The 26118-nt window shown below is 39.4% G+C and overlaps 4 protein-coding genes across 6 annotated transcripts; 1 reads left to right on the forward strand and 3 right to left on the reverse strand.

The window, feature by feature from the left end:
* Positions 1-248: 248 nt before the first annotated feature.
* LOC116326325 (long-chain-fatty-acid--CoA ligase ACSBG2-like) lies at positions 249-11625 on the reverse strand. Of its 3 annotated transcripts, none has more exons than XM_039621223.1 (15): positions 11425-11625; positions 10232-10300; positions 9738-9931; positions 8582-8865; positions 7598-7686; positions 6862-6982; positions 6612-6692; positions 6388-6537; positions 5343-5510; positions 5077-5258; positions 4201-4431; positions 2653-2870; positions 1480-1619; positions 1146-1389; positions 249-877 (listed from the first exon to the last, which is right to left on the reverse strand). In XM_039621223.1, the coding sequence occupies exons 2-15, from the start codon at positions 10273-10275 to the stop codon at positions 786-788; spliced, it is 2238 nt and encodes a 745-aa protein (XP_039477157.1). In that variant the 5' UTR covers positions 10276-10300; positions 11425-11625; the 3' UTR covers positions 249-785. The 3 variants fall into 3 exon arrangements, with proteins under 3 accessions (XP_039477157.1, XP_039477156.1, XP_031603404.1); XM_039621222.1 differs by having other exon boundaries at positions 10232-10303; XM_031747544.2 differs by lacking the exon at positions 11425-11625 and having other exon boundaries at positions 10232-10394.
* A 1399-nt stretch (positions 11626-13024) lies between these two features.
* hint2 (histidine triad nucleotide binding protein 2) lies at positions 13025-15505 on the reverse strand. The gene is made up of 5 exons (XM_031747555.2): positions 15274-15505; positions 14918-15055; positions 14721-14825; positions 13395-13467; positions 13025-13307 (listed from the first exon to the last, which is right to left on the reverse strand). The coding sequence occupies exons 1-5, from the start codon at positions 15358-15360 to the stop codon at positions 13216-13218; spliced, it is 495 nt and encodes a 164-aa protein (XP_031603415.1). The 5' UTR covers positions 15361-15505; the 3' UTR covers positions 13025-13215.
* A 396-nt stretch (positions 15506-15901) lies between these two features.
* On the forward strand, positions 15902-21223 carry mrps30 (mitochondrial ribosomal protein S30). Its single transcript, XM_031747565.2, has 5 exons — positions 15902-16578; positions 16979-17124; positions 17723-17828; positions 18411-18587; positions 20255-21223. The coding sequence occupies exons 1-5, from the start codon at positions 16005-16007 to the stop codon at positions 20512-20514; spliced, it is 1263 nt and encodes a 420-aa protein (XP_031603425.1). The 5' UTR covers positions 15902-16004; the 3' UTR covers positions 20515-21223.
* A 146-nt stretch (positions 21224-21369) lies between these two features.
* On the reverse strand, positions 21370-26118 carry emb (embigin). The gene is made up of 9 exons (XM_031747578.2): positions 25965-26118; positions 24913-24990; positions 24517-24700; positions 24091-24173; positions 23797-23933; positions 22743-22898; positions 22187-22307; positions 22047-22080; positions 21370-21961 (listed from the first exon to the last, which is right to left on the reverse strand). Exons 1-9 carry the CDS (start codon positions 26035-26037, stop codon positions 21901-21903), a joined length of 927 nt encoding a protein of 308 aa, XP_031603438.1. The 5' UTR covers positions 26038-26118; the 3' UTR covers positions 21370-21900.

Genomic DNA, 26118 nt, shown 5'->3' on the forward strand with positions numbered 1-26118 from the left:
CTCCCGGTTATGCTGCTACAGGCTCAGGCTGATGAAGGATGCAGGGACCTGACCCTACCAAGCGCCTGGTTCTGCTGGAGGCCTCTTCCTGGTAAAGTGAAGCTCTTTTCTCTTTAGTAAGATTTTTACTAGTGAAATTGAAGGTCTGTATCCTTGAACTTCAGTCACTGAAGCATTTTTATAATGCATATACATACCTTTTAGTGAAACAATAGGCCATATACATTTTAAATATAGCACACAGAAAAGAAAATGCACTTTTTTTTTATTACAGTTTGGTCATTTTTAATTGACAATCATGGAATATCTCAAAATAAATATTAAACTGGGTCAAACTGTACATGGAGAAGCACAAATGTAAAGTTCACAATTTGCACATGTGTGATTGGATAAATTCAAACTACTGATATTCATCTCACATTATAAAAATGGCTTTAATCTCCAGTCTTTGCCAGGTGGGATTACCTTTAGGAAACTGGCAATTAATGCTGTAAAACTCATTAAATACATACAGCTGCTTCAGGTATAAAATACATATCTTACATATCTGCATTCCTTTAAGCTACAGTGGGATTTATGATTCATGATATTTCCTTCAGAAACTGACAGACACCAAGCAGTATCTGTGTCATCATACAGTCTATATGTGGCATGTTCGAGTGATATGTTTGGCAAAATTTTGACTCTGACTTATGTGTTTTATTTACAAAAAGTATGTATGTCCATACATCTCTGGCTTCTGCCCATGTTTCCCATGACCTCCTCTCACCCCCATGCAATGCACTCTATTGTTTCCCTGCAGCCACTGCATACATTTCATTTATTTTCTCCTGGTACATCTTCACAACAATGGGCCTCCTCAGTTTCATGGTGGGTCCTAGAAGGACAACAAAGAAAAGTAGGTTATTTTGATCTCATGATAAAGTTTAGCATTCCGCTGAGCTTAAAGAGATTAAATCACTGCTGAAAAGACTACACGGAAATGCTGTTTGGCAGTCACTCCAGTTACAAAACATTGACCTTGGTTAAAAATGATTAACAGTAAGTTAAAAAAAAAAACAGAAGCAAATACTTCCTTATTTTAAATGCCAGTACTACATGTACTAAACTTGTAGGAAAAGGAAAATAAATTTCAGATAGCTGACCCAGTTCTCCTCCAGTGACGGAGAAGTCTCGTTCCACTATAACCCACTTCTGGACTTTCTGGGCATTGGATGTTGATCGGGCATTAACACGCTCAATGCCAGCCTGAATGGCACTGTAAATAGCTGGCTCCTTATTGGCTGTAATCTCTGACACCTTGGTCGCTTTTACGCCGTGCTGCTGGCAAAATTCCAAAGCCTCTTGATTCAGCTCATCTGTGGGCTCGCCATTGTCATCCATGACACACTGCAGAAAGAGAAACATAAGTGGTAACTCTTTTTTTTTTTTTGCTTATTCAGCAACAGTGCCTGTATGCAGGAAGAGAGGATCATTTACTTTAAGTGTGAGCAGCATGGAGAGGAACTTGAGCTTGTCTCCAATTAGCATGGCGTTGCTGATGATGGGCAGTTCAGACTTCACTGCATCTTCAATGGGGACAGGAGGGATGTTCTCGCCACCCGCAGTGATGATGAGCTCTGTGCAGGAAAGACAAAAAGGCGTCACCTCTTATTAAGTTGGCGTATCTCAATATCTGGTTGTAGGGGTTTAAACAACTAGCAGTGAAGCTAGCCAGTTCCACTCTTGACTTTTATGCACTCACTACACAAAAAAGTGTGATTACACAAAAATTCTGAAAAAGCATATTTTTAATTATGCTGATCAATATGTCCAAATCACTATTTTAATTTATTATACAAACAGATGGGGGTTAACTTGAGTAAAACGTCACTTCATGGTGTAAAAAAGAGAAGAAAAAATGTATAATGTACACTTTTCAAAACATAAGACGTTCTTCTACAGTGTGTGCTATTTCTTTTCCCAATAAGAGTTGGATTTTAATGCTGGTAGTGCTCAAATAATCAGATGGTAAATCTGTGGTGTGTTTGTGTCAGCTCCTCTGAGGTTGTATTATTAGGGTAATACTTCAACTACTGTTAAAGCTAAGGTAGCTTTAACAACTTTATATATGCTCACTGTCGCTTTATTAGGCACACCTTGCTACTACTGGGTTAAACCTATTTTTGCCTTCAGAACGAATGAACTTTTCTCTCTGAGCAAGGTGCTGGAAACAGGACAGCAGTTTGAAATGATTTATGCTTTGTGACATGGCATGTTTACCCACTGGATCATAAAGGACAGCAAAAACACTCAGGAAAGCTTTGGATGCTCAGTGATCTAAAGTGTGCCAAAAAATATTAAAACACCATTACACTCCAATATTCTGTTGTTTGATGTAAATTGTAGCCTCAATTTCCTGTAGTGGGATGACAGGAATGGCCAAGGCGTGGTTTTCTGCTGCGGTAGTGATTCAGAGTTGCTATTCTGCATACCTTGGTTCTTTTTAGTGCTTGAACTAGGAAATAGGAAAGCATTTCTGAACTTGTTTAGAAACAGGTTCAGCTGTTTTGTTGCCAGTGGCAGTCAATAGAAGTGTAATAAGTGTGTCACATCTATAACCTAAATGTGTCTTTTGGTGCATTTTCTCCCAGGCTCAGAGCTATAGCTTACCCTTGATCCTTCCTGTGATATACAGAAAGTCTTGTTCATCGTGTCTTCCTAGGTCTCCAGTGTGCAGCCAGCCATCCTCATCCAAAGCCTCTGCGGTTTTGTCTGGCATGTTCAGGTAGCCCATGAAGATATTACGACCCCAGAAACAGATCTCTCCATTCCCATCCGCATCTGTATTCACCAGCTTTACCTTACAGCCTATCATCACCTTTCCACAGCTGGAAAGACAAATCAAAAGCCAGTGATGTGACCAGAATCTGCAGTAAAACTTTTAATTGAGCACATAGAAATCAGAGCAAAATAACACAAATCTGGCTTATATATGATCATTTAACAATTTAAGGAGATGGTTGTACTCCTAAAAACAACAATAACTCCTGGCCCTGACACCCTTTTTTTTTACATTATTGACTTTTTACAGTAAGAAGCTCCGTAACCAAATTAAATATTTTAACACGGTTGGAAAAACATTTTGAAATTGCATCTGATTTCTGATGCTTTAGTCTAAACGAACCATCCTCATTTTTATTTAGACGGGAAGTATGAATATATAAAGAGCTGTGGCTGCCTCATGAAAAAGAGAGATCATCTGCAGACTGCAGAGATATTTGAAATAGCACATGGTAATAATTGATAATGGAGTCAAAAAACTAATCATCACACAAATGACTGTAACAAATAAGCTAACTAAAAATATACAAAAATACGACAGAAAGGGTCACAAAAAAAGAGCCCAGTTAAGCAGAAACATAGAGGTTGTGTCATATTTTTTTTTATGTTTTTTACATGTAAACAGATGTCTCCTCGGGCTTTTAGGACTTATTCTTATGCTTTTAAGTATGTTTTGCTCTTTTACATACAGTTTTTTTTATTATTATTATTTTAGAGTATTTCTTCCCTCTATTTATGTAGAGCAATGTCATACAAACTTCCCCTTCACAATAAAAGAGTTCAGTTTACTTCTGCTCTATGTTGAATTTATTAGAAAGCTTGTATTTTATACTCAGGCTGTTTAACCAAATATAAGGTTGTTGTAAGTTCCTGGTAATATGGGGATTACCCTGTAACTAGTTTATCCAGTAGGCAATGATAGCAATGTCAGCACAGGACCACATGGGCACTTGTAATATACCTGCTCATCTTTAAAGTAATATACCTCTGCAGTTTTCCTGAGTTCTACAGAGCTTGAAGTGCCTTTCAAGCTCAGCACAAAAACAAACTCCAATAAACGCACTGTTCAGCACCAAGAAGCAGACAAAGTTAAGTTTGTAAAAACAAAATCAGAGCTGGAAACAATGAATCTAGGACTTCAGATGGACTGAAGTGTTGATTCAAAGAAGTTTTGTTGCTGTGATTGAAATAAACAGGCAACTGCTAAGAAGTCTATTTCCTTATTAGATGCTGTCAGTTTGTTGTTTACAATTTATTACGTTGGCTATAATCTATCAGGCATGCTTGATGAAAAACAAGCATGTATCACCTTCAACACAATATTTTTTGACACCTGCTTTAACCACAATCCAACACTTCAGTCATGTCGATGTCTACCTTGTGACGCGGTATTCATCGATGGAGACGGTGTGAGGGCCACAGCTTTCACTCATGCCATACAGCTCTTTCACAGGGATGTTCAGGCTCATGAAGTAATCCAGAGTGTCTTTGGTGATCGGTGCAGCTCCAGTGCAGCATATCTTGCAGCGGTCCAAACCCAAAGCAGCACGCACCTTCTTGAAGACCAGATTATTAGCCAGCATGAAGCCCCACGGCACCTGATTCTTTCTGTAACACACAAAATAAACCAATATTTTATCAAAATTATTGAGGATCTTTTTTGTTTAGGAATAATGAACTTAACCAAACTTTAAATATGATTTTAAATAAGGTTTTCCTAGGTAAAGCTGCGCATCATTGGCCGTAGTGCAAAACACCTGGCCAGTGTCTTGCATGATTTTTTTTTCACTCTCTTTTTCCTTTTATTTCTTTAACCAACACAAAGTAATTTGAGAACTGACCAGCATCGCAGCCTAAGGCACCTTCTTTTATGTTGTGCAGACCTGATTGGCCTCACCCTGCTGGGTTATCCTGCAGCCCTGGTTTGAGACTTTCAGCTTCTCTTCATGTTTCTTGCTTTGTTTTGTAATTTTATAATTTATTTATTCTGTCCTCTTGTACACTGTGCAAGTTTCTTAATGCTAGTCTTGTTTCTTAAATTATTCTGTAAGTAATCCGCTCACAGTGTTTGGGGGCTTGTCCGAGTTACTTAAAAACTGCTTTGAGAAAGGCAAATTTACTACAGTTCTCAACACTATGAGATAGACAAATAAATCTTTCTATGTGTTATGAATGTTATAAAGGGATGGCCTGGGGATGTTAAACTGTACAAACATGTGACGTGTTCTTCTAAAATCCCTGCCGCTGTCTCACCCATTCATGACACTGTAGCTGTACTGCAGGCCGATGGACTTGGCAAAGTCGGCCACTCTCTTCTTCATCGGAGATGCTTTGGCTCCCGCAGCTTTCATCTTCTCCTCGATCTTCTCCCACACACGAGGAACTCCCAGGAAACAAGTTGGGCGAACCTCTTTAAGTGTGTTTACTAAAGAGCCCTGGAAAAATTAATGGTTATTACAGTCAAATATGTTTAGTCATAGTTAATGTTTCCTTTTGCATGAAGTAATAGTCATGCTTACTTTAAGGGCATCTGGGTCTGCAAAGTAGATGGTCCCAGCAAAGCCCATGCAGACCCAAATATCAACCATCTGGGCTGCGACGTGGCTGAGCGGCAGGTAACTGACCAGGATCTCCTCACCGCCTTTTGCTTTTAATATGGTACATCCCATATGGGCAGTCCATGTTATCTGCACATTTAAAAGTGGGGATAAAGTCAGCAGGTATTTTCTTTCGCCAAATATTTGTCTTGAATCTTTAGAGTACACGTCAATAAACTCCTCTCACACATTGATCGATACAACATTATGAAATTACAGTAGAAGAACTCGCCAGATTATATAAAAGCTCTGTAGTTGAACCATTAGTGCTATGGTTTAACTTAGTTAAAAGCTTGTCCTTACATCCTACAGCCTGCATGAGATATGCTGCAATAATTCAGCTTGTAGTGCAAATTCAATTTTATTTATGTGTATTAAAGGTGCTAGAACTAAGCTAATGAAGTGAAAACTGCAGCTTTATAATGAACTATTCCAGATGCAAATGAAACATAAAAAATAGAGCACAAATACTTAAAAAGCAGTAAATTGGCATAAGACTACCTCTCTATCTAAGTTTTTATTATTTCAGTTTGGTATGTTTTCATATGTTATGTGAGGTGTAACATTTTGCTCTCTCTTGCAATGATAAAAAAATAAATCTTTCAAAATTTACTTGATCCAGATCTTTGAAAGTTGTTCACTTCTAACTTGAATCTGGCTCGACTTCAGATAAAATGTTTATGTAAATCCATCCACAAATTCTTAATTATGCTAACAAACAAACTGAGCCAGTCATTTTGGCTAATCTCCTTGGAAGAGGTAAACGCTTCTACGTGAAATTTGTGATTTTTCTGACTTTTGATCATTTAGACCAAGACAGAAAAAAGCTGTAATCTAAGCCTTAACAACTTGATGGCTACTTAATAAAATGAACAGTATTCAAAGACTTTTCAGTTCAATCTTAGATCTTAAAAGCCAATACCTTTTAGAAGCAGAGAGAGAGAAATCTCTTGTCAGAGCTACTCACATTGTCATGGCTCAACATGACTCCTTTAGGGTTGCCAGTGGTTCCAGAGGTGTAGATGAGGGTGCAGCACTCATTGGGCCGAAGACTGTCAATCACAGCATTCAGCTGCTCATCGGGCACGTCTTCTCCCAGCTTCATGAACTCTTCCCACTACAGAAATAAGGAGATTGAATCAAGACAGTGCATCAATAATAAGTAAATAAATGTTTACTATGCAGACGTACTGTATACAGGAACGGTGCTTTCTGCTGTAGCTCGCCTTTGTACTGAACAATGGCTCTCAGATGAGGTAGATGATCTTTAACCTGTTAAAAGATACAAAGATAACATGTGAAGACAGAACCTTTTCTATCTTTACAAAAATTTTATACAGACCAAGAAAACTATTAAAAAATGCCATAAAATGCTATATCACAAATAATACATGTATTGCTTTATAAAGAGATGGTGGTGAATTAAGATTAAACTCCTGACCTGCAGGATTTTGTCGAGCTGTTTCTGATTCTCTACAACCAGGACATTGGCCTCGCAGTTGGCAGCCACATACTGACAGGCCTCTGGTGAGTTTGTGGTGTAAATCCCGGCTGCCAGCCCTCTAAGGGACAAACAATTGCTTGAGCTAAATATTTCCTTGTATGAGTCACTGTCATTAGTTACCAGTTTGGCTACAGCTTGATGTGAAGTGGAAAATAATTATATATTTTGTTTGGTGAACAGAAGTGAGTATTTTTTTAAACTGTAGATTAAGCAAGAAAAACTAACTAAAGTGAGGGGTGACTACGCCTATCCCAGCTGGCACAGGGCGAGAGGCAGCCAACAGAGACAGGCAGATGGCCTTTCACAATCACACTGATTATAGAATCAAAACTTAACCTGACCCTGTCCCATGTCTTTAGATTATGGGACACAAATAGAATTCATTGGAGGAATTCTATTTGTGCACTTGTACAGTTTGTGGAGGCGTCCAAACTGCACAAGTTGAATGTCCCTTAGTACTTCCTGACAGCTTTAAAAAATGCCAAATATTACATCCACGTAATTCTAACTGAGCCTCATGTGGGTGGAGACACAAACAAAGGTTCTGAGATAAGAAAGGACAAAGATAAATGTGCATGTCAGATGAGACAGTGTAGAGGTAAAACAGGTCCAAAAATAGATTAATATCCATTTAAAATGTTATCAGATTCAGTTCCTTATAGAGTGATCTTACCCGGCCAAGATGCAGCCGATGTCTGAGATGAACCACTCAGCGGAGTTGAATCCCAGAATCCCTACACCATGGTAACGCTCCAGCCCCAACTGATAAAAACAAAGGACAGGTAGATGTTTTTAAAGAAGTAACTTTAATTACACAGCAGAGCAGGCGTATACCTTTGTTACTTCTACGTCTTGTTTCATTAGCCACTCCACTCACATGGGACACAGATATGGCTGTGAAACATAAAACGTAACACAAGCTGGGGATTTCACACACCCAAGTTTCCAGCACGCTATTCTCACATCAAGAAGAGTAAAATAAGAAGTGCTGTTTATAAAACCTGGGCCAGGAGTTAAATGATTTATGCAGGCTTCAGTTCAAAAAGTATTGCTCAGTTACATAAACACAACTTTCTAATTAAAAACAACCACAAAAAAAAAAAAAAAACGGAGTCGATGTTTATTTAAATCATAATTCTAACAATTATTTGGTTACTTTGTTTCTAATTCAGAGCATTTGATGACTTAAAAGTGCTAAGTTTGCGCTTTAAAGGAGCACAAGTGTCAAATCCTCTAAGTGCCTGGGTTTGAGGTTAATGCAGGAGGCAACAAAGACCTTTTAAGGCCAAAGAGCAAGAACGGGTGCAGGAAAGGTCTAAGGGAGAATCCCTGGGAGTGATCCCCAGCATCTGCTGATCTCTTGGTTAAAAGTGACAACTCTGGCAACTTAGTTTACAACTAACTGTGTGAATGAATGACAACAGTATACCTTAAAATGAATGACTGCAGTGTATGCAAAATAAATGCTTAAATTATTTCATTATTTCACAATTCTTAAAATCCAACTTTACTCTATGAAATAATGTTTAAGGCAAATTAATAACATACTAAAGATCTACGACTGCCAAAATAGTTTCTTTGCACTATATTTAAAGTTCACTGAAGTATAATTTTTGTTCAACAGATGCAGGACAATTTGCAAAACAAGCAAACAAACCTTGAGAAAACTTTTCGCAGCTGCACGACACTGCTCGTAGTATTGGTTCCAGGTTAGAGTCATCCACTGGCCATCTTTTTTGGAAACCAAAGCTGGATGATCCCCATACTTCTCGACTGTCTCAAGGAACATCTGATGGATGGTGATAGGAGTCTCTGAGCCTGGCCCTGAATCCTCCATCCTCAGCCTCACTGCCTGCTCTCTGCCGCTGCTCCATAACAGGTCAGCTGGGGCTAGATTTGTTGCCAAATGGGCCGTCGACAGGGGAACTGCCTTGGGCTCTTCTGTATTGGGAGAACAAGGGCAGCTGCATATACTCTCCATGAATCACAAGTCAAAAGACACAGCTAGTCAGGTGTGTCACAAGACTGCAGATATCTCTGTGCTCACCGTGGGTGAGTTACTATAATGCGCAGTGTGCAGTGAAGCCTCTGCTGTTATCTGAGCTGAAACAGGAAGTTCCACATTACAGATGCATACCTACCAAGCAGGTTCAGTCAGAAGAAGCCATGTAATTTTAGTTACAGGACTGAATGAGCACAAAAACAACATACTGAATTCTGACATCCAGTGAAAATTCTCGACAGTGTTTCACGTGGTTTTAAAAGGCGTGTTCAAGATGATCTTTAGCACCCCAGTAATTCTGTATGCTTCGGCATTCCTAAGAAATTGTAAAGCCTTGCAGCCATCTGTCTTTATGCAAGAAGTGATCAAAAAAAATAAAACTACATTTTTTTCAGCAGTTTTTTTTTAAAGTGTTATTTTCTTTTTTGTTTTCATATTTCCCAGAAGTTTCTTTTCCTTCCAGCTTGCAGTCATTTTAAGTCTGAAAATATCTAAAATGATATTTATTTTCTTGTTTCTCCACAGAGTTGGTTATATCTTCCCGTGTGTTTTGACATTTAAAGTGACAAAGTTTATTCAAATTTTTTTTTTGCAGTTTGCAAATGCTTGTACGTGTTCAGCCTTCTCATTGAAAATAATTATTTGAATCAACCTAAAACAAGATAATAAACAGAATTTGTTGAAAAGAAGTGTTTTTATCCACTCTAGTTTCTTATGTGAAAAACTTTGCAGTTTACACTCAAGGACAGACAATTTTCTTTTAGTTTTGAGGCATTTTCTCATACTGTTACCATCACCATTCCACCCTTACCTGTGGAAAATCCTTCAGTAGCTTCCTTCTGCTCAGACGACATGGGAGACTGGGTCGGTAGCTCAGTGTTACTGGGTGGATGGGTCTTTGGAGCCAGTGTTGCACTGAAGTCGCCCGTCTTGGATTTCCCATTGAGGATTACAGATTTGTCAGTCTTTAAATCTGTGGCATCTGACTCAGTTTGAGCAGGAATGCTGGAGCAGACATTGAGATGACACGAATGAGAACTGATGATAATCGTGAAATCTAATTTTTAGATAGTTTGAAAAGAAGTGGTCCTATATTATCTATTTGACCTGCCCAGGGACTACAGATGGAACCTAGCTAGTAGCTAAATCTGGTACAATGCATCTTTTCTCTTAGCAGATCAATGTTTTCTTTTATTTGTACATGATCCCTGACAAAAAAAAGTGGAAATGAAATAAAAATGAAAAATGAAATGGATCAAATCTGCATACAAATCAAATTTTGTCCACTCATCTCTCTTTACATACCTTTCAATGTCACCGTCCATAACTGCAGGGCTATTGCTCTTCATAAATTAATTTTCTTTGAGCTTATGTCTGCTAGAAACAGAGAAGATGAAATTAGCATTAAAACCCTCCAGAAATCCTCCACTGAGGACTCTCCAAGCAGTTAAGATTATGATGAAACAGCATCACTCCACTCATTTATATGTGACTGACATTCACCAAAGTCAGTGTAACAGGTCACAGCCAATGACTGCATGTGCTGCCAATCACACACGCATGTTGAAACTGCTAGTATTGCAGCAAGAACCATTGCTAAATCCACGTACACTTATACTTTGTCTCCAAGCAGAAGCACCTTTCACCCAGATAATCGTGAAAGTGCTGCCATTACCAGTTAACATACTGAATAACAATCATGTCAGACTTAAAATAACTCTTCCTTGCTCTGTGGTGCACACAGTGAATGAATGCCCTCTAATGTGAATATTTAGCAACAGCAGAAACAATTGAAAAAAAATTTCTGCAGATATTTTCCTCCAAGTTCAATTAACTGCACCAATAAAAGCAATCAGCCTTTGTGCAGGGATATAACAACAATAAATCTGATAATGAGTCACCAGATGGTTAACAAATGCTGACTTTGTAATAAAGATTGAAATCTGTCAAGATAGCACGATCTCAGTCCAACCTTAAAATTTCAAGATGGCCCTTGACAAGATTTCTCTGGACCAAAGTTCATAAACTTACAAAACTGCAGTTTGGCAATATTAAGTAGCAGAGGAAAAATCTTTGCTCCAGATTATGTAAAAACTTAATAAACTGTCCTGTGATGCAAAACAAGTAGATTTTAGCCTCATCGGTTACTTGGTTCTCACATTACACAGAAAAACAACTTAACTATCAAAAATGCATTGGAAAATCTATAAAACAGCAGCAGTGAGAGATGTTAACTCTCTGTGGATGAGCCCTGCTCACATCTACAGCTACGTTTCAGTCATATGTTTGACTTAACACATTCACTATACATCTCCAGAGCCGTGTTTAATCTGCAGTGTACATACTCAGTGAGGAAAAACAGAAAAAACAGCAGAAACAAGTCTGTGAGTAAAAATAAATCTTTATACACATCCTTCAATCTAAATAGCAGTTTATTCTTTTCTCACTTAACACGTTCAAAAGACATAGAAATCTCTGCTCTAGAAATGACATCCTACCTTCTCTGCTGACAGACCCAAGTGGCATCAACTTCAAGGCTGCAGTCAGGTGTAAGACAAAATTGCATCAACCTTTGCTCAATGCAGGTTCACAGATGTTGCCCCTTGGGGTAAACATCAACGCACAGGGGATTTTGATAAGATCAACGTGTACCTTGGTCTCACGAGACTTGCACAATCCTCTCAACACCTCCTACAGAGGTTGTGTCGACCAGATAGAGCTGCACAAGGAGAACTGGCTAAAAAAACTTTTGATTTGTACTAAAAAGAAGTGAGTTTGTTTCAGTGGGTTTCAGATCTGCTTGTAGCTTTGTTTGGAGTTTCTAACAGCTATAGGCACTGGTTATATTCAGTCACAGGATTAAGTGTCAAGCGTCCAATAAGATAACAAAGCTTTGGTGGGTGGGGGTATTATTAAAGTGTTTATTGTCTCAGTTAAACTTGTGATGGCGGTTATTATCACATGAAGGATGAGGCCGGTCATAGAATAAATGATAAAACTTGATGAGATCTCTCTGGGTTTATGAGGTGATACTTTGACCTAGCAAAAAACAACAACAACAACAGTTTTCAGCATAAGGACAACTTGTGCGAATATGGCTTTGTCCACCCGACTTTATTGGCACATCAAGAAAAAAGGAGATATGAGCAATAAAAAAAAAGGATGCATTCATTTAAAAAAATATCTTTAGTTCTTTTCTGAGATATAAAAAGAAATCAATAAGAAACTATAATGGAAAAGAAATTTTTAATCATTAACAGAGTCCTCTTTTAACCATCTTTTATCCTCCCTGTGACATTAAAGGCAGGGAACACTGTTTTCTAAGCAAATATAGGGGAAAGGTTATGCTTTTGACACACAGTTACCTTGCTCACAGGAACTAAGGTCGCTGAATCATACCACCTAGTCACACCATAGCCACTCCAACTGTGACTCACAGTGGTAGTCTGGGCACAAGCCATGTGTTTGAACCATTAGTCAGGGGCTTCATCAGTGCCAGCAGCCATACCGACCAGACGGACACTAAAATACACACACAAAAATGAGCTGCAGGTAATGAATATTAGACTGCCTTCCTTTGAACAGGGTCCAATTTGTGATAAGGCTCCAGAGAGATAGTAATGGTTATTACATAATAGACCATATACATTTCTCTATTATGAAACTCTGGGTGTCACAATTCATTACAGTAAGGTCTCCAGTGGACGAACAATGCTGGCTTGTCTTCATTGGTTTCAAAAGAAAACAAATAGAAGTTAAAAAGGTGTAGAGTACAGTCTGGGCAGGTCACTTGTATTTACTGTCTAGGTTTATTAGTTAATATATGCTTATATCGCACACATATATTTCCAGCTCCATTCCAGAGGTTATTCTATCCTGTGGGGGGGCTGCAGGAGGAGGATTTTCCACAGCATGGCAACCTCAAACATTCTTGTTGTTAATGTTTTCTTAACTTCCATGTCGCTAAAGCATTAGTATATAATTAATCTTATCCTGGGCCTGGACGTAGCTCCTCAGTTCATTCGCTGTCTGAAATGAGCTGTTGAGAAGGTTTGAAGAGCAGGTGGGTGAGCTGCTGTGTGCCTGAGTAGACCATAGTAGGGATATCGAGCTTTATTGTTCCATAACAGAATGTGTCTTTATTTGCAGCCATATCAAACATCAACTTCTGACTTTTCGTTTTTACACATTTTTTCAACATATTTACATTGACATCAGCTACATGTACAAACAAGTATTATGCCATTATTATTGGATTAAACTGAGACACCACAGTAAATGTGAAGCCCTTATCCTGGTGGCCATTTCATCTGTCTTCCTCCCAGGACATGGATGTGAAGGTGGTAGACGGACTGAGCACCGTGCTTCCCATCGTTGATCACTGGGAATTCAGTGTGGATGTAAACAAACAGTCCGTATAGTCACATTAATGTCTGGAGAATCATTACAGTAAAATGGCCTAACTTACCCACTCTGTATCCTTCGGTCAGAGATTCTTGCTTTGCCACATTTTTGGCAACAACCAATAAATGTCCCAAGAGCTGAAAGTGGAGAAAAGGAGAGCCGAAGAGATTATTTCCAGTCGATGGTAAGCTGTAGATGAAGCAGTTATGACTTCTTAAAGATGATTATTTAGTGTGTCCGGTCACAGAGGAGACCAAACTGGATGTGGTTCCTGAGACCTACAGCAGGTTCATCCAGCTAACTTCAGGACTGATCCTGGGATTTCTGAACTACTTCTAACATGGTAACTTGCTGTGATACTAACCTGCACTAGAGCAAGTTATGTTCCAGATCAGTAATCATCAGGTATGAAATCAACACCTACTGACTACTCAGACCTCCAGAAAATAGCGTCACCTTTCGTGAAGGATCCCTCAGACATCTGTGCTGTTCTAAAGTTTTTTAAATATCGTCTGAAGTCTTTGTCTTTTGGTAATGAGCACCAATAATAACAACAGATTCATACAAGAAAATAGTTGTTGATTTGTTTTTGTTTTTCCAATTTTACAACAATGTTATTGCTCTATAAGTGTTACTATCAAATCCTAAAACAGAACACATATTTGTGCTTGTTGATTTTTTATCTGATTTAAAACTAGTCTACGCCTTCTGTTTTTAGATTTCTTCTTTATTCTTAGACTGTTCAACAAGGGAATCTAGATAACAGCAGTAATATCTTTCTGTATATCTATCTAATCTGTGTTTGAATTTTTATCTGGAAGGCTGGACTCCTTTACAACTTCCCTGCCACATTATTTTATTTACCTGATATCTATTTAGGATTATAAGTTGCTTCCCTTGTGGGAAATATGAGGCTTCAGACCAGCCCACATTTGTTGCTGGTTATTTGATGTCAACACTGCCCATTTAATGCAAAAACACTCATACTGGTTGTTACATTAGGAAAGCCAGAAAACAAAAGAACATCTGGGCATATTTAACCTGCTCTTTGGTCCAAGACCCTGGTCTAAGGCTACACTCTGGGTAGTACTGGTTTCAAATGAGGGAAAGGTAGCGCTTTTAGTGCTTCGCCTATAGATTTCTTCCATTGTTGTGACAACAGTTTGGGGTGAGCTGGTTCCTGAATACTATAAATTTGTAGCTAAAACAAGCTGTGCGGAAGTTGAGTATGCACAAACATCAATAAACCAGCTGTCTGCTGACGCTCTGGAAACTACTCTCACAGGCATGTCAAATAGTGACACTAGACTTATAATAAGGGAGCATGTGCTGCACAATCTCACTGCTTGTGACATGATCTGAGAGTCTAGACAAGAAAACAACAACTTACCTCAGCATCATCATCTTTGGCCTCACTTATTCTGGGAATAGGAATCCTTGGAATAACCAGGAAGTGAACAGGCGCCTGTGGGCTGATATCCCTGAATGCCAAACACTGATGAACAGAAAAAAAATCTTATATATGAAGGACTGAACTGCAAAAATGTAACCACAAAATGTTTATTCATGAGCTCAGGCTGTGCTTACCTTTTCATCCTCATAAATGATATCTGCAGGGATGCTTTTGTCGATCACTTTGGAAAAGATGGTTGGAGCTGGCGAACCGTACTTCTTGCTGGCCTCCTCTGCCAGCCTCACTTCGTCACTTTTGGTGCACAGGGGTCTCTGGGGGTGAACGACAGGCATGCATCACACATGGGAAAATCAAGCTGCTTTAAGTACGTGTCGCAATGAAACCAAACCTCTTGGTGGTGGTGGGGCACTGCAGGCTCCCCACAGCCACCACCAGTAGGACAGGTATTGTCAACATGCTCTGCAGCAGCTAACGAAAGGAATATGTTGACAAGAATGACAACAGGACGGTTTATTTTGATAGCAGATACCTCGCTTCGACAAACATGGGAAAAACGGCTGAGCTTAGCCGCTCTCGTCCCGAACAATGGTGTCCGCAAAATCTGACGACAGTACATAGCTGGTCTTTACTGTTTTGGTGCAAATAATTCTGTGTCTATATATTTTTAAAGGCCGAACAGCCCGTTTGTTGACAAAAATACCGCACCTAACCAGAGTCGTTGCACCGTCCTAAAAGTCCAACTTTGACGGTGCCTTCAGGTACCCTCCTACCGATGGATTGCTCTTGTTGCATTAAATCTCTACTAGCGTCTGCCACCGTTTACAATAAGCTACATAGAAAATACACAGTGTAACACGAGTATGACGTTTTCGCTATAGTTTTGAATGATTATGGTGTCAAAGCTTAGCGAAAGTTTTAGATTTGTGCTCACGTTTTTAGCGCGTTCAACTACAAATTCCGAAATTTCTGAGTGAACGTAAAGGGACCATCTCTTACGCGATAGGGCTCCCTTCAAGAGCCGCAACGTTCTCTGACACTAAACATAATGCTAATACAAGCTAAGCTTTATTGAATTACACGACCATCAAACTGCCACAAGTAAATGAAATAAAATGTAATGTTCTTTAATACCGGTCTAAGTTTTGACTTACTTTATGTAGGCGTTAGCATTCAGTTTGGCTCTTTTTTCTGCAAGGGGGCGCTGCTCTGAAAGACTGTTAGTTTGCGTGTCAACGAAAGTAAAGAAGAAGTTAAGCAAACATGGCGGCCCGCACACGGCTACCCTTGCTGTTCCCCAGAAACTTGTTTCCTTTCAGAAGCCAAAAGCTTGTTCACACTGAGGTTTCGGTCAAGGAGCCAGCGTACCCTCCAATAGTCCCCTCTCTAACGGCTAAAAGTAAATCTGCGCGGCGGCGACAGATTGAGGAACGGGTGAAGAAGATATGCGCCTCCTCCGTGGAGGACAAGCTGTCCCTCATCACTCGCATCCAGCGGGAGAAATTTGTAGTTTACCCTCAGACTTTCGCACGGAACGCTGACAGATGGTACCAGCACTTCACTAAAACAGCGTACATCCCGGGCCTGCCCGAGAAATTCATCCCGGGCTTGGAAAAGCCAGCAGCCGCGGTTCCGGGGATCGACGATGATGCGTTCGCGGACATACGCTCCTTGGTGACCCGTGTGATCCTGCAAGAGCATTGGCAAATTAGGAAGCGTAAGCCTTTCATGTACAGACACCAGGAGCAGGTGGTCGGACCTTTTCTGAGGAGCCTAGTGTCTGGACTCACCTACAGTTTGGCTAAATACAACCCACTGCTGCAGCTGTCCAGTCTGGGTGTGTATGATGAAGTGGAAATAAAGACGCTGTAGTTAGTGGTGTGGATACCTTCAGGAAAATAAAGGCATTCATAGTGAACAACAGCGAGTTATATGGCAACAAACGTTCCAAGTAAATTTGTTGTTTCTGGCAAAAACAGAACTCTACTTGAGTGGCCCATTAAAATCTGAAACTTATATTACAAAAGTCCATCTTTTATTATAACAATCTTATAACTATTGCCAAAATAATACTGCGAAGATATTAACAAGTTTTATTGCACAAAACAAAAAGACAAGATGTTCCAGATAGCATGAAGTATGAGTGCATGAAGCAGATCAAGTACTAAGTAAAGCTTCCATGTTCTTCTGCTTAATGATCCTCGTCCTCTAATGTATATCTATATGTGTTTTCTTAGATCTCAGTCCCCAGGTGAACTTTTATTGGAGGAGGGGTCAGAGAATTATCCCAAAGGGACATCGGAGACGCCGGCTCGAGCCAACCAGGTTCCAGATCGACGACCGCCCACACAGTCAAATCAGAGTAACCCAACAGTTGCCTCAGGTAAGCGTCCCTTTCAGACCACAGGAATTATGTAATAACAACAGAGATGCACAGTAAGGGTTTTTGTAGGCCTTGCATAGTGGGGGAAAAAGCACACAAACCACTTAAACTGATCAGTGACTGAAACATCTGCATCATTTTAGCGTCTTTTGTTTTACTTGGTTTTAAGTGAAGACTTAGGGTTAACTGGGCTTTTTCAGCAATGGAGATGTGGAGCCTGCAGAATGAGTGACTACTTCACTTCTCAGTGCTTATGTCTCTAAGATGATTTTATCACCAGCATGTCATATTTTATTAGTGTTTTTCATTGATGTTGTCATTGAATATTTAATTCTACATCATGCATCCCGATTCAAACATTTAAAGTATAGCTTTTACTGCAGTTATATAGCAATTTTCTGATCTTGTCAAATACTCAATGGACTTAACTCAGAGTTCTGCAGCTATTTGTGTATATATTCAAGATTTTTACCACAAGGGGGAGTTTGGAGGAGACTGAATGGGCCCTTGGGATCTTGACGGCCTACACAGCTTAATTTAAGCCCAATTTGCAAGATAATTTGATTGAATTACTTTTTCATATCTTATTTACTTTTAGTTCATGCCGCTGGAAGCCTCCTATGCAGCTGAAGTTCCAGAGATCACGCTTCCTCCCAATGTGATGCCGCTGTTCAGAAGGCAGTATGACAACAACATCTTCACAGGTGAAACAATGATGTCGGTCACGCAGGCTGTGCTAGCTGGTTCTAGACATGTTTTTCAGTCTAGTGAGTACATTTTCCTGGTTAGTAAACATGATCACATTTTTTTAATGTGATCATGTGATCATTCTTTGAATGTCCTCTCTCTCTTTATTATAATAAATCTGATTCTGTCGATCAGTCATGTTTGAACAGATTTTAATTGCAAGCTCAGTAAAACAGTCCGTGTAGGGAGCAAAGGACTGGCCACTCCCCCAAAGGTTAATACAGCAGGCTGATTTGTTCACAAATTGTAATTCTGGTCTCACTATCAGGTCATCAGGTTGATTTTTCTCATTATTCAATTACTGTAATGGTCAGTAGGGGGCGCCAATGTGGAACTAACTGGTATTTAGAAAAAGTAAATAGTTTATTTTTTGAGTACAATTATTTTAAATCCAACCTTACTTGTTGTTAAAGTTTCCACTCTTATAACAAAGTATGATAATAATGTAGCTGTAGGTGGTTTTATATTTGAAGTTTTCATTATCACAGAGTGTTTCCTCTACTTTCTGTTTAAAACAAGCCTCTCTCTCTCATTTAAAGGTGCAAAGCTACCAGACCCAGCGTGCTATGGTCACACTCAGTTCCATCTGGTGCCCGACCGATACCACAGAGACCGGATGGCTCGGCAGCAGCAGGCTGACCAAGTGGAGGTTTTCCTCAGAGCCAACGCGCTCGCCAGCCTCTTCGCCTGGACAGGAGCTCAGGCCATGTACCAAGGTGAGTTCCTAACACAGCAAAGATGCAGCAGAACTGAGATGCTTTGTTCATAAAACATTATAATACATATTTATGTCTTAATGTAGTTGATTTATTTGGTTCGCTGTAGAGATTTAAAGACGTGTCAGAAAGTTAACAGAGCAAATGTTATTAAGAAAAGCTTTTTCTTTATGTTCAAGTTGGTTTCTAAACATTTTCTAAAAAGGTGACACACTCACCAGCTGCACAATTATATCTATCAGCATCTATCGGCAGCAATTCTGTGCATTTAGGCATGAAGATGCGGTCAAGACCTGCTAAAGTTCAAACCAAGCATCAAAATGAGGAAGAAAGGTGGTTTAAGTGAGTTTAAATGTAGCATGGTGTGGTTTGTTGTTCCTCATACACCAGAAACTTTTGAAATTCTTAAGTCAAACCAAAGTCTTTAGCATTTCTTAATACTAAGAATTCTGGTGTAACTATTTCCTTCAGCCTGGTCTTAGTATTTCAGAAACTAATGATCTACAAAGAAAATTCCAAAACAGAGAAAGTATCCAGTGAGCAGCTGGTTGAGGCAAGAGGAGATTAGTCAGACAGCTTTAGCTGCAACAGTAACTCAGAATCCATCAGTCCTGAACTCTGCTGTGACATTCAGGTGGTAGAGTCAGACTACGACAAAGCATGGATCCATCCCACTCTGCTTTAACGGTTGAGCCTGGTAGTGGTGGTAGTGTAATGATGTGGGGGATATTTTAATAGCACACTTTGCTTCTTTTGGTACCATTTGAGCATCCTTTAAACATCACAGCCTGCCTGAGTATTGCTGAACATGTCCATCCCTTTATGACCACAGTGTACCCATCTTCTGATGGCTGCTTCCCATCACGAGGCTCAAATCATGTCAAACTGGTTTCTCGAACATGAAAATGAGTTCTCTGTACGCAAATGACCTCCACAGTCACCAGATATCAGTCCAATAGAGCACCTTTTGTATGTGTTGGAACGGAAGATTTACATCATGGATGTGCTGACCAATCTGCAGTAACGGTAGTGCGGTTGTGTCACTATTGACCATTCTGAGAAATGTTTCCAGAACCTTGATGAATCTGTGCCATGAAGACGTAAGGCAAAAGGGGATCCATCCACTTAGTAGCCAAGTGTACCTAATAAAGTGGCAGTGAGCGTTGTTTTGCTTTTTATTAGCCCGGCAGTGCTATAGTGTGTCTGATATCTCTGGGTCGGTGTCGACTTTCACAATTAATATTGGTCCAGAATTGTCATCGCAGCTGACCAATCACGTTCTGTGATGTCATAGCTTAGTGACTTTTGGGGGGAGATGTTTGCCTTTTTGCAGCAAAGCTTTCTGACCAAAAGTCTGATCATGCTTTAGGTTGAAATAAACCTTTTCAAAAACAATAACCAAGTGTTTAAGAAATGTAATATTAAGGGGTGTCTTGTTCCACCTGTGGACACGCAGTGTTACAGAACAAATCTATGACATATCCACTATGTTTAGTCTGTTTCCTCCAGAGCTGCAGAGCTAACAAAGCGACCGGTCAGTGGCATTACTCATGATGCTGCAGGAATAACGCTGATACAGGAATATCGGATTACTGCAGTGTCTACATTTGGCTTTAAATCTGAGAGAAGGCATAGCTCGTGTTGACGCTTCCATCTCCCCGCTGTAGGTTTCTGGAACTACGAGGATGTCACCAGACCCTTCGTGTCCCAGGCCGTGATCACAGACGGCCACTTCTTCTCCTTCTTCTGCTACCAGCTCAACACAGTTGCGCTCTCTGTGGAGACTGACGCCGGCAACCCCAGGAAAAACCTCCTGTGGGGCACAGAGAGCCTGCGACTGTACGAGAGCGTGCAGGACGGAGAGGTGGTGGGACTGAACGACGGCGTTGTCAAGCTTCTGGTTCAGTTCTTCATGAATCAGCCGTAGTTGGTTTGAAAGGGGGGGTGAAAATCTTTAGGCAGATTTCACTTAAGATTTTGCTCTCTAAAGTTTTGAAAGAGCAAGATAGGAGTAAAGTTTGCCAGTTTGTATGAAATGTAATGTTGAAAAAAGAAGAATCTGTATTCCTGTGAAAGTAAGTACTGAAAAAATACTGTGTACACATCCCTGATTATTACAGAGGCCTGAAAGATCACAATGGAAATTTGTGTGTGTGTTGGTTATAATACACTGAGAGTTAAGGGAAACATAGGAAGGAGCAATAATTTAACAAATATCTGGAGCCTCTTGGGTGAATCTGTTGTGTGAATACATATTTCTGACGACCGTCATCTCATCCTGGGCTGCTTCTGCGACAGACGTGTTGGCGGCACACAACAAGAGTTCAAAAATATAGTAGCTTCAACACGTTTAAGTAAATTCATTAACTCCAGCCACACTTAGCATGTCTCACACAGGCTGATGAACGAGCTGCTCTAGCTTTCTTTCTAAATGCAGTGATACAGATTTGTGCCTGAGAGTCGCAGCTGAGGGTGTGTCGCCCCTCGCTGTGGTCACAGCTACAACGGTCTACGTGATTGTGTCATGGTGCAGCTTAGCTTTTCTCCGTGGGGAAGAGGAAGTGTAAAAGTTATTCAGGAAAAAAAAACCATCCACTGTATTTATAGAAAAAATAATAAATGGCAGAATTTCAGAACTGACTCTTGTTATTGTTGCTTAATCCATCCTAAACTTCACTGATTTATTTTTCTGCTCACTGCTCTGCTGACGTGTTAACAGACACATTTTGGATTGTTTCTTTAGTGCTCGGAAATAAGTTTAAAATTAATCCAACACTGAAACTGTGGTTTGTACTTTTTAATCGTCTTGTTTGCATACGGTGCAGTCATTTTGAGGAAGAAACTATGACTCTGTGACTATCCTCCTACATGTAAACGCAAAACAGATGCACAAATATGATGAATATGTGAAGATATATCTTCATTTACATGTTATTCAAGTACTGTAGATAGATTACTGCAAGGACAAAAGTCATTGGAAGCACAGTGAAAGGTTAGTCAAAGAGTGTAAGGCACTGCTACGAACCACAGAGAAGAAAAACGGGTAAAAGTCATTTGAAGTTTAAGGTGTTGCCAACAAAAAGGGAAAGTCACTTCTGTTATGACAAAGGGGAGGGGGCAAAGATGACGTGATGTGTCTAAAGCTTGTCTGGGTTTCTGCACAGGAAGTCAACAGGAAACTTGAATGCGTAAGGAAAGAGGCCACTTGTGTTGCAAACTCGAGTGTTGATTAGCTGGAAGCTGTTGCACAATAACCGTATAAACGTTGCTAGCGTTCACATTTAAAAATGAGTTTTAAAGCCGGCTGCAGTCTTTAAACTTTGCGCTGCCTCATGGAATTATTACCCTCCAGCTCCTTAGCTTCTCCCTGAGGCCTGACAGAGAAAAAAAAAAAGAAGTCATTCTTGGATTATGAAAACTGCAAGTATATTAAAAGAAATACTCCGTCATTGTACTCACAGCTCGTTCTTTTGGTGGGCGTTTGGCACATTTTCTGAGAATGAGACCGATAAATACAAGTTAAAAATAACCTTTGTCATAAAATGTTGCAAAAAGTATATAATAGTGATACAAATAAGAGCTGGATGATGTTTGTCTACCCTCTTCTGTGTTGTTCTTCTTGGAATGAATTTTCTCGTAGAGCAGAATGGCAGTGACCAGGACGATAACTTCAGCCAGGATGGTTAAGAAGGGCTTCAGGGGCTCAATGAAGCTGATAATCTTCAGCACGGAAAGAGGAAATATTATATATCACTACTCCTACTTGTTTCAGTCCCATCCACAGGAAAGGAGTAGAGATGATTTATCTTATGAGATTAGTAGACCACACTTGGTGTCTATTCTGCCGAGTAGTTTTAAATGCTTTATATGTTTGAGTAGTTTTTGTAGTTTGAAGCCTGTGGAGTTGGGCTCTCAGTGGTTCACCAGACCAATCATGACATGCCATGATTAATAACATAATTTTTTATTTTACAAAAGCAGTAACCAGTGAGTTTTTAAAAAATGGAATGCAAAGAGAGACAAATTATTTATTTATTATCAATCTAATAATAAATCCTGGGTCTGAATTACAAACTGCTCAGGGGCTGTAAAGGTGCAGGTTCCTTTTGTTTATTGACAGCTGCCCAGTAAAAGTACAGAGGTTCAGTTACTGACCTTGAGCTCCACGTGGCTCATTGAGGTGCCGATGCGGTACTCCGCCCCACAGTAATAGGAGCCAGAGTCTTCATCTGTCAGGTTGATGATCTTCAGCTTCGTCTTCCACCCTTCATTGTGGATTTCATAGCGCTGAGACTCTTCAGCAATGAGGATCTGTTCCCATATATATCAACATGCATTAACATGACACCTTCTGGATTTTGCTGAATGACACAGTAACAACAATGAATTTAAATGTCTTTGAAGCCAAATGAGGGAAAATAAGGAGAATTAAAAGGAAAGATTCACAAAGCTGTGCTATTATCCCATTTGACACCCATCCTGCCTCCCAACAGGAGCATTGTAGGTTTTTGCTTTTTATTTTTTCCACTTAAAAAAAGTAAAATGACCCACACAACAAAAAATCAGATAAATAAATCAAGCTAAAAGAAGACCCCAGTTCATTGGGATGTTATCCATTGCATCTATTATCTTAAACTAATACTGCATCACATTACAGGCACAATTAAAATATCAGTAATTGAACTTGTTACCCTATTACAATCAGCTATAACTACTAGCTGAAAATGTGTGTTTAGCATACATAACATACAGCAGGACAAGTTTTAAAAAGTATGCACACTTGCACATATTTCCCCCACTGCCACAGCACATTCTGGAAACACATGTATTGTGTCTTTATCATAAATACAAGCTCTAATGTTTCCTACCACTGTGCTTTAATGCCTGCTCGTGTTCATTTATAGGATCATGCAGAAAAAGACCAAACATGAGGAATATGGATAAAAGGATAAACCGTCCACCTATGAACAGTAATGAGAAGGTCTTTGACTTTGACTTTGACTGAGGAGCTGTTAAAAATAGACACTTTGTTTGGTATAAGATAATTAAGATAAATAAAGATAATTTCAAGATGTGTGACATGCAAAGCTGCTCTTGAAGAGTATTCTTGAGAATAAAAACATGGGAGATGAACATAAGAGATCCTACTTGAAGGAATGTCAATTAAAAATGATCAGTGACACAACTGTACAGGCTCTGAGCAGCTTACCTTTTCTGTCCCATTGGCTTTATACCAGATCCAGGTTCTGGGCTCTGGTTTGGTTTCCTCCATTTTACAATAAATCACCACAAAGTCCCCTAGATAGCTGACTATCGGCTTGTCTCGCATCTCACCGATCTGTGGAACTGGAGGAAAACGACTGAGATGATGATGCTTATGAAGACATAGCAGCACTGCACAGCCTCAGTCCTGAGTGTTATATATTGATATTCACTATAAATAGCTTGAGCGGGGACTTGAGGAGCTGATAGCAAAACAGGAGAGTCATTGTTTATTCCTTACCTGCCAAAATAAAATCTATTTTTGCATCAGTCCCAAAAACACAGGAGTAATTTCCAAGGTTGTCTTCACTGACAATACGAAAGCTGTAAAGCAGAAGTCAAAGAGAGGTTTTCGATATTAACATAATAAATCAAATGTTACTGTCCTCCAACTGTCTGATTATTTTAACTAAACTGTTGCCCTACTTTCATGTAAAGATAGTTACAGCTGACATGGACAGGCATGAGCTGACACTGCAGTTCTGTTTAAACCCTTTTATATATTCAGGTCTTTTGATAAAACTTTGTAGATAACAGTTTTTGAGCCACTCAGAGGGGAACAAAGATTAATACATTGTAAATACTGAAACGTAAGAAAGAGTCCTCAGAGTCCTGCAAAGTGGATTTTCTAAAGCTGCCAAATAAAATATGCACATGAAGTACTTACTCTTGTTTGAGAGTATACTGCTCATTCTCCAGCTGCACAGAGCGCTGAGTATCCTGAATTTCTTTCCCATCTTTTGTCCAATAAACGCTAATGTTTAGTAATTTCTTCTGATTACCAGTCCACGTACAGTCTAGCGTTAGATTTACAGGCTCATGCAGTTGGATTTCCTCTGTGTGATTTTCACCTGTGTGGAGTGGAACAGTTAAAAACACACACACACACACAAGGCAAAATCAGACTCTAATTTAAATCCAGCTCCACGTGGTCACAACAACATGGAAATCCATCCATCTTTGTCACAACACACTATTTTGCAAGTGAAATAACTTATCAAGATGTTTTCTTTAGCTATATTTACACAAGCAGTAATGAGGAAACACAACATGCTGAAATTACCTTTAAGAACAACACTTCTCACTCTCGTTGGAAGAGCAGCGTTGGGAACTTGTGGCACTTCCGTTGAGCCCAACGTGTCTGACAGGAGAAGAAGTAAATGCATAAATATACACAGAGTTTTCCTTTGTGTGAAATAATTCAAAAGGTAGGACAGTATTTAAAGTAAAAATTAGACAATTATTTTTTTGGTAACGAATATTAGATGCTCTGTAAGTTTCTTTTTGTATTTAGATTGTAAGTATTTTTTTATTGCAGCAGTTATAATTGAACAAAATCACTAGTTTATTTCTGTCAAATAGGTTTAAAAAAATCAGATGTAAAGGCTAGCACATAGGAGATAAACACAACTGTTCTTAAAACCACTTTTTCTTCATATTTGCCACTAAAAATACAAAAATATGAAGATTTTAAGGTAATTTTAAGGCAGATATCAGTGTTGCTACTTTGCTGCTAATGCCACGTGAAACAGCTCGTAACTGTCTGTGAAAGTGTCCTCTACATAACAGCAACAAGACTGTTTCCTTGATCATCTTTTCAAAGATTTGTTTTTTTGAATAAATACATAAATATCTTAAGATTGGGATTAAAATGTATTCGGACAAAAAATGAAATAAGCACTCAGTAACTTTAAGGTTTTATCTCTTTGTCTGTTATATAGTTCTTAAACTAACCCCACACGCACAATCACAGAATGAAGCAGAATGAGGCAAAAATTAAAATCCCCATTAATATCCCTAATCACACCAATATAAAAATCCTTTACAAGCATGATAATTAAGTAACTTACTTTTACATTTTATCCTATGTTGATTAAAAATATTTTTCTTGGGGGAAACAGTTTGAGAGACATGTATGAGGTGAAAAATCATAAACAATGACTACCAGTATGCTTCAAGCCAAATTATGTTGCACACAATTATGTGAAAATCTTATGACATTTTGTCCTGGCCCTTACAAGGTTACAGGACCATTTGAAGGAACAGAGAAAAGGCTGAACAGAGCTTTAACACAACCACGAAACACAGCAAAAATGAAACCCAAAATTAATTTACTTGTATTGATGTGTCTGCAGCAGATGCAAAGCAGGCAGATCTGAAAAAGCGGCTGCTTCCAGGAGGCTGACATGGTTATCGTCCCTCTGTCCTCTCTGTGAGCAGGTTCCTGTCTCTACAGACTGCATGGTATAACCACCCCACCCCTCCTCCC

This window comes from Oreochromis aureus, linkage group 12 (assembly GCF_013358895.1).
Source record: "Oreochromis aureus strain Israel breed Guangdong linkage group 12, ZZ_aureus, whole genome shotgun sequence".
Taxonomy (NCBI): Eukaryota; Metazoa; Chordata; class Actinopteri; order Cichliformes; family Cichlidae; genus Oreochromis; species Oreochromis aureus.